The following is an 8,517-nucleotide window of genomic DNA, read 5'->3' as shown; positions in this document are numbered from 1 at the left end:
TTTCTCTGGACCAGGACGGGAAATCCAGCCCCTCCTCCCCCCGGAGTGCAGTCCGACCTGCCCCCCCCAGGCTAAGCTTCTGCTAACGGCCGTAAAGAAAACACCCCCTCAGTCCGGAGGGATTACGATAAAGAGCAGGACCCGCTTTTCAGCGGCCATCAGTGACATTTTTCTAGTGTTTCGTTAAGGGGGGGGGCTGAATTTGATTAAAACTCCTCATTGTTCAACAGCTGGGTTTGATATTTCCATTAGGAACCAGCAGACGCAGCCAGAACAAACATAGCCCGGCCCCACCTTCACTCCACCCCTGCTCTCACACACACACACACACACACACACACACACACACACAGTGTGGGACAGCAAACAGTGGGGGTGCCCCGCTGTGGCTCGAGCACACACACGGCCACGCCAGTTCCTTTACAGATGGGAAAAACAAAACAAACCGTGACCCCTGACCCCTGGACCCCTGAATGCAGCGTGTTAGGAGGAGGAGATTAATAGTGAGCAAAATGAGCTGCGAGGCAGTTGGTACGTGCAGAAAGTGTAATGAGAAATGAGGTGGGAAGGTGGGAAGGTGGGAAGGTGGTAAGGTGGCCCCGGGGCCCTTCTCCTCTTGTCTACATACACCTGGACTCTACAGAGACAAGGAGAATTACCTGAACGCCACAGTGAAGAGAGCGTTTGGCGAAACCCAAAGAAGGCAGAACTGAAGATAGACGTGAACCCCACCCCGGGCTCAGGACCGGGACCAGGCTCCTCTCATCAGTCTGAGAGCAGGAGGCGGCCCTGGATGGAGGACAAGCAGATCTGCTGGCTTCCGGCGCCTGAGCGGCTGCGATGGACGATCAGGGCAGGACGCTCCATCAGGACGTTTGCCATCAACACTCGGACTGAACCGTCGTCTGTTTACAACACTAATAACTTGGGGAGCCATCAAACCGACTGGGGTCCCAACAGACGGGGCCCCGGCTGACGGGGGGGAAGACATGGGCCTGCGATTGACAGCGGTCTTCTTTTCAAATATAAAATCAATCAATTCTTCCTTCAAATCAAGCATGCCTCTAAATATTATATATAACATGGGATCATCAGAGTCCAGTCATAGACGGTGAGTGTCCACGGGAGACGGGGGGTTATTATGTGATTAACAATTTAATCTGCAGTCCTACTCACTGTGGATTAAGCAGCTATAAATAGCTGTCATTAATCTCCAAACAAATAATGACATTAGCATCATTAGGAGGACGGGATAGCAAACATCAGTAAGAGGATCAGGACACTAAGGCTGCATCTTCTGCAGCTTAGACACTGGCACAAGCCAAAGTTCATGCCATCACACTCCAAACAGCCGGTGGACGGGCTTCTATCTGGACACGGATAAGCAAGGCTTTTAATTAGCCATTTCATTGTTTTGAAGTGTGCGTGTATAGTTGTCAAAACATTCAAAGTTGGAACTGATAATCCACTATTAAGCAGGAATTACATGTATTACAGGCAAACATGTAAATAAACACTAGAAAATGGTGATTATCTGCAAATCTGACACACAAAGTCTTTAAATCTCCAGTTTTAGCATCTGGTTTCAGCTGCACCTCAGCCAGCCAGTCCCTCTGCAAGGGACAGGGTCTCTCAGGGACCAGGTCTACAGAGGGTCTACAGAGGAGAGCGTGTGGAAAATCCCAGGACCACATGTGGATTTTTTTTTTATTTTGTTTTATTATTTTTTTTAATTGAACATAAATAGTACTGACAAATATACATATGTACAAATAAACATGGCAAGGTAGAACTGAATGTCAATGAAACAAGTGGGGATGAGGAAGCAAAGGACATAAGGACATTCCTTCTGTATGTAATCAGAAGTTAACAGTGTTAAAAGTTTGTGAGAAATGTATAATGCTAGACAATAAAGAAAGTAAAAGGAAATAATTAAATAAGTAGATAGACAAATAAGATTAAAAAAAAAAAAAAAAAAAAAACCTTGCAAGGGGAATATAACGTATTAAGTTGGTGGTTCACAAGGAATCTCAGACATCAAACTGTATATTTTTTGGTTTTGGGATTTTTCCATAAGTTTTAAGGATTTTTTTATATAATTCAAAATCGTTTATGAAGAAAGTAAAATTTGGGGAACACTTTTGCATTCTGTTTTTGTGAATGAAGAACTTGGCCAGGCCTAGAATCACATTGACACAGAGTTCATCTCTTATGTTGCTTAAAAGTAAACCAAATGTTATATCATCTCTAGGGAGGAAACTGGTGACGATGGAAAATTATCTTTAACCCATTTTTTGAGTTTTAGTCCAAAAGCCTTGTACTTTTTCGCAGGAGAAAAATATATGGTCAGTGGTTTCAATGTTGTCTTCACAAAATGTACAAATATTGTCTTCAAAATTAAAGCGTACCCTCAATAATTCCTTAGATGGGTAGATGTCATTCATCATTTTGAAGTGGGTCTCTTTTGCCTCGGGGGGTATGGGTAGAGTCAGATACATAGTTCAAAGCCTGGCAATCGATTCCTTATCAAATTTATTTAAAATATTATTTTTGTTTTGACGTCCAGGGAATAAGTTTCCTGTGAAACATTTCCTAATAAAGGAGTTGCTGCACTTTCTATCCAGAATTGAGATTCCCTGGAGTGATAGTTGGGGTAACTGTGGTTGTACGGTTCGGTGCGTCATTTAAATTTTTGGTCAGAAATACAAATTGTCGAGGTAGTGCATTACGTAACTTTATGAACTCTAATATGGGAGGGTTAAAGCTGTGTTTAGTACAGAATTGTTCATAGTCTAGAAGACTGCCATTGTCATCCATCAAGTCCATTACTCACCATATACCTTTCTCAAACCATTCCTTATAAAACAGATTTGTTGCGATGCAGTACATATCTATTGTTCCATATTGTTGTATTGTGTGATGAGAAATGTGTACATATATCATTTTCCAGTACAATAATATTTGAATATGGAACTCTGAAAATTTGACAGGAATCTTGTTGATCTCAAAGTCAGTTCCACATGTGGAATATCAATCTGCTGCTGACCAACAGTTCCGGTATTAGGACGATACCATTTTCTGCTTGACCTCCCCCTCCTCAGAGAGAAACATGGACTCACCCACAGAAGTTCATGGCTTTAGCAAAGAGCTAATGCCCACACACAGTCCTGCTTCTGGTGGGCTTCGTAGTCCACGGCGGCGGGCAGGGTGGTCCTCACGGTGCTCCTTGGATAAGAAATCCTCCCGGTTTGGCGGCCCGGTGCTGCGGTATGCGTGTTAGCATAGTCCTGCTTGTTAGCATAGGGTTGGCTAACGTTAGCATCGATTGGCTAACGTTAGCACTCATGGACTCGTTAGCATCGATTGGCTAACGTTAGCGCAGTCCGGCGTCAGCTTTTGATTCAGCGCGGTTTTTAATAAAAATAAAATTTCCTGCCAGTTAAATTGTCCCTCTCTCAATCTCCCCTTCGAGCTCCACCCGTGGCTGAATCCGCTTCACCCCGGCCTGCCGCCGGCCTTCATGACACCAGCGCCACCGGCTAACGCTACAGGATGAATCAAGATGGCGCCGGCGACGGTTCCCGTATCACGTGACGGGGGTACAAGGTCACGAGCAGAGTCACATTACCCACAATCCTTTGCTCCAGAGTGTAAACACTGAAGGAAAGACAAGTAAACATTCAATCATTCACAGAAAACATCTCATAAAATCTGTTCACCGGGTTAAATGAAAAGAATCCAGAAAAATACAGAAGGAATTAAGCTTATTTGAAAAACAAAATGTGCGATTTTAATAAAAATATAATGTTATAAAAAGGTTTTTGCAACATTTAACTGGAATGATAAAAATCGTTATATTGTCTGGCTGTGTGGAGATGAACGCCTGGATGCTCAGCAGCATTTTTAGAAACTTGAGAGCAACCCAGCGTCAGCTTTGGTCCTGACGTCGATGTCAAAACATTTGTTCGACAAAGCATCATCAGGCAACGCCGGTGTCCTGGCTGGGATGTAGATGTTACGATCAGACTCTATGTAGAGCCGGGGGGCCGACGGGTCCTCGTCAAAGCGTTTTCCACCATCGGGTTGATCGGCTGATCGGTCAACCGGCGGGTTTCGGAAACAGACCTGACCTCTAATGACCTGCGAGGAGAATAATACGTGGGGAAACATGGACAAGGGTCACAGAGCAGCTCCGTCCCCCACTTCCTGTCCGGAGATGAAGGACGGGAAGCTCTCGGGGCAGCGGCAGAGCTGGTGGGCAGCCTTGTTTGCGTGCCTGAGACGTTGGAACACCACATTGGGAGGATGTCAAACCACTCCGGACTCTGACTCCGGTGAGACAGAGCTTCTCCGAGCTTCAAGTTAAACATTTAGATTGTAAGCGGTGTCGTTCGGAATTTGATGTTTGGCTCAGATTTCCGTCCCGCCGGCTCTCAGCCGGGCTCCGTGAGAATGATCCGCGGTGTCGGGCGGCGATCCCGGGGTCGGACTTGAGCTTTACGGAACAATCGCAACCGTGAAACCACATCTGGGAGGGGGTCCGGACGGAGTGTAAACCTTGAGAGGTGGATTACGGCGTCGCCTTGGAAACCGCGGCTCAGTGTAAACAAGAGACTGCGTGCCCGTCAGAGGCCACATTCAAAGCTCAGCCCAGTTCGGACTGCTGACCTTTGACCTCCAGGAGCCTAGAACCCAGGTCCTTTCCGCATGGTTTTGTCTTCTCACAGACGTTTGAGTAGCTTCACATCGAAGGGATAAATTGGAAGGAACCCCCCCGACCACACTCTTCATTTCCAGGCACATGAAGAGTGTGTGGCTTCTCCATGCAGCTCCGTGAAATCTTGTTGTGATTGCTCTTCGCTAGGAGAACAAACCTGGGAACTCTCAGCTCTGTGTGTGTGTTTCCCTGCAGGACGAAGACGAGGACGAGGAGGAGGAGGAGGAGGAGGAGCACAGGGAAAGGTTTCAATCAGAGCAAAGCCACATGTTTCAGATGTGAGTTCATGTTGTTCGGCTGAAATCTGAGGTGTGTTTCATTTCCTGAAACTGTCAGCCTCCATGCCATGACCTCACCGCGTGTCAGGGTGTGTGTGCGGGTTCCACCGTCATGTGAAACACAGAGAACTTGTATGTTCACAGACTAAACACTGACCTAGTTTGCTATTTTTTACTGATTAGAGGTTGGACATAATGAGACCTATTAACATCAGACCCCAAACACACACACTCTCACAAACACACACTCACACTCTCTCTCTGTCTCACACACACACACACACACACACCAGGCAGTCATCCCCATGCAGTTCCTGTTAGTTAGTGATGGAGGCTGGTTGGTCGTCACAGCGACTGGAGCTCCAGACTGTTGGTGTTGAGGCGGGGGGGCGTCAGGTGTAGAAACAGTTAATGGGATCAGAGTAAACAAACCTCTGTGAGACGAATCTCTCTTGTTATTATGGGATGCAGAAACACGTCGAGCGAGAAGGATGAGACTAAAAGCAGAAGCTACAAGACAGGGATTATCAACACACGGCTAATCTCTTTATTCCACTGTAATCTATATCGCCTCCACACACACACACACTGACACACACATACACATACATACACACAGGCAGATGCAGGAGGAAAGTTCCAGACACAGATGTGGTGGTGACCTCTGACCTCTTCTCTTCCTTTGCAGTGGTCTTTGGTCCTAAGAGGTCTCCACCGACTTTCTGGAAGCCTCCATCTGAGGTTCCCAGTGCCGGCCAGGCCTTCTTCTCCAAGCCTCCAGAGAAGACCTCTTGTGTCGTGGGTCAGCCTTGGACCTCTGTTCCTTCCTGGGCTGCAGCGCCCCCCGGTGGCCTGGAGCTGCAGGACCCACGCCCTCCTCAGACCCACATCCTCAGCCTGTGACTCAGCTTCTCATTAGACGATACGGAGACACGTAATCATTGCTCACACACACACACACAACTTCCACCCCCACCAGGATGTTGATCCATCCAAGTCCAAAAATTTACTTTTATAGGTCAAATATCTTCAGCTGAATCCAGACTTGAACTAATTTAAATAACATCTAGAATTGAACTGAACTCCAATAAAACCTGGATTTGTGTGGAATCCATGAGGGGGACAGTAGATATTCGAACATCAGAAGCACAGAGATGTTCTTCTAGGGTTGATTGTCCAGCAGCGGAAATCTGGGGTCCATCAGTCATTTCCTCTGATGGTGACGTTCTGGGATCCTCTGCGAGGAGAACGGGTCCCTCTGGCTGAGAGCTCATGTATATCTGGCTCTCACAGCTGAGGAGTGAAGAACTCACATCCAGAGACCACAAGAACAGAGACAGAAGTCAAGACGTCCTCCGTCCGGCTCCTCATCCTCACTGCCAAACACCAGGTCTTCTGCTGAACAATGGCGGCCCCTGGTGGACGGGCACCATGGAGGCGGGACCACGCACACAGAACCGGTCAGAGGTCAACCAGGAGGGACATCTTTGGATTTCATTTGGGGTTTTTTACACTTTCAGCAGAATCATTTGAGCAGAAGGCATGGAACCTCAGAAGCTGCAGGACAACTCACACTATCTCTGGTGGAGCAACTTCTGCTCTCCTTCAACCATCGCCATTGATCTGGTATTTTGGCGCCATCTGAAGGACGGCATCTAACCCCTGAAGCTGCCCCCTTAGGAGGTCAAAGGTCAGAGGCAGCCGGAGAGCGTGGGCTAGACTGCAGCTCTCTGGCTCCCCCTAGAGGACGGATCTGAGAAAATAAATAACAAGTAATTATTATTTAACGGACAGGCTTGTTACATGGAAATAACTCACTTTCCTGTGTTGGACCTTCAAACTGAGGGACACATGAGCACCCCCTGCTGGCCACACACACACACACACACACACACACACACACACACACACACACACACACACACACACACACACACACACACACACACACACACACACACACACACACACACACACACACACACACACACACACACACACACACACACACACACACAGAAAGAACTCAGATCACGCCATCAAAGTAAAAGCACAGAGCGATAAGTCTGAATGTCAGGGCTTTTATTTTGTAGGCACTTCCCTTCACACATTAATCACACCTTCTGACTGAAGTCTACACTTGGACAGGAGGGGAGTGTGTGTGTGTGTGTGTGTGTGTGTGTGTGTGTGTGGCTCCAGACTCACAGGGTTCTGGTTCTGATCTGGTCAGGGGCTAGAGATTTGGGGGGGTGAAGCTCAGTTGTTCTGCTTCTGATCAGGAATCAGCCGCTGGTCCTCAAAGGTCTCCAGCAGACGCTGAAGACCCTCAGGGATGGAAGCTGGTCACCCCTGACTGATCTGGACCATCAGCCAGAGATGATCATCTGCTCACAGGCAGGATTGAATGAGAGCGTCCGTGGAGATGAGGAGCTCAGCTCAGGTCACGGAAAATTAAAAATAAAGATAAAACAAGGTTCCTAGGTTTTCAGTCCTGAAGCAAGAGCTTCACCCTGACAGGGGAGTGTGTGTGTGTGTGTGTGTGTGTGTGAGTGTGTGTTGCCAAGCAGTTACACTGATCTACCAGCAAATGACAGCGTGGACCTTCACGTGCAGAGAAGGCTGAGTGAGGGGTTCTTCTCGTGGAGAGCAGGGGAAATGAGAGGACGTCCAGGCACCTTCAACCAAATGAGGAAAAAAAAGAGCAGGAGGTTCTGAGGAGGACTTGGACCCTCCACCAGACAGAGTCTTGGTTCCTTCTGAAGAAAGACTCCGGAGCCACTTCTGTGGAACTGACCAGGAGGACGAGGAGGAGGAGCTCCTGGTGGGTGTGCGGTTGGCACATGTTACTCCTGACAGGAACCTGGACTGGGAGGAGCCGAGAGGAGCCATGAGGAGCCGAGAGGAGCCGAGAGGAGCCATGAGGAGCCGAGAAGAGCATGAAGCTGGAGGAGAAGAGCTGAGCCGCCGGGCTGGAACTTTATCGACACAGGAATGCAGCCTTATTTACAGGGATGAGATGATTCAGGAGGAGGGAGGAGGGCCTCCTCCAGAAGGCTCCTGCACCTTCAGGAGGTCTTGTCCTCAAAGTAGGTCTGCTCGATGCGCCTGCAGAAGGACAGCAGGTTGCTGTAGCACTTGATCCTCTCAGCCAACTCTGAGCTGGTCAGTCTAGTGGTGAGGATGGTGAAGAGGTGGCCAAACACCAGGGCATCCAGCTCTGTGGGCCTTCAACACACACACACAAACACACACATCAGTGTGCTGGTCCTGCTCCTCCACCAGAGGGCAGCAGAGAGCAGCAGGAGACACCTACTGTTTGTTGAAGAAGTAGGGCTGCGTTCCCAAACGCTGGGAGAGAGCCTGGCAGCACTGGCTCACGTCCTCATACACCTGCCACACACACACACACACACACACACACACACACACACACACACACACACACACACACACACACACACACACACACACACACACACACACACACACACACACACACACACACACACACACACACACACA

At 48.3% G+C, this 8,517-nt stretch overlaps 1 protein-coding gene across 2 annotated transcripts in view; it reads right to left on the bottom strand.

The window, feature by feature from the left end:
• Nucleotides 1-7,060: 7,060 nt before the first annotated feature.
• mtx2 (metaxin 2) overlaps nt 7,061-8,517 on the bottom strand; it is a 3,503-nt gene continuing 2,046 nt past the window's right edge. For both annotated transcript variants that reach the window (XM_086175798.1, XM_086175805.1), the window contains exons 9-10: nt 8,309-8,385; nt 7,061-8,220 (exon numbers count right to left, since the gene is read on the bottom strand). In XM_086175798.1, the coding sequence (XP_086031924.1) occupies nt 8,061-8,220; nt 8,309-8,385 (237 nt within the window). In that variant the 3' untranslated portion in view covers nt 7,061-8,060. The remainder of the gene's footprint in view (nt 8,221-8,308; nt 8,386-8,517) is intronic.

Source organism: Fistularia commersonii, chromosome 2 (genome assembly GCF_037954325.1).
Source record: "Fistularia commersonii isolate RoL2024-O1a breed Wild chromosome 2, RoL_Fcom_v1.0, whole genome shotgun sequence".
Lineage (NCBI taxonomy): Eukaryota > Metazoa > Chordata > Actinopteri > Syngnathiformes > Fistulariidae > Fistularia > Fistularia commersonii.
Note: the sequence above shows the minus strand (reverse complement) of the source record. Positions and strands in the feature narration are given on the sequence as shown.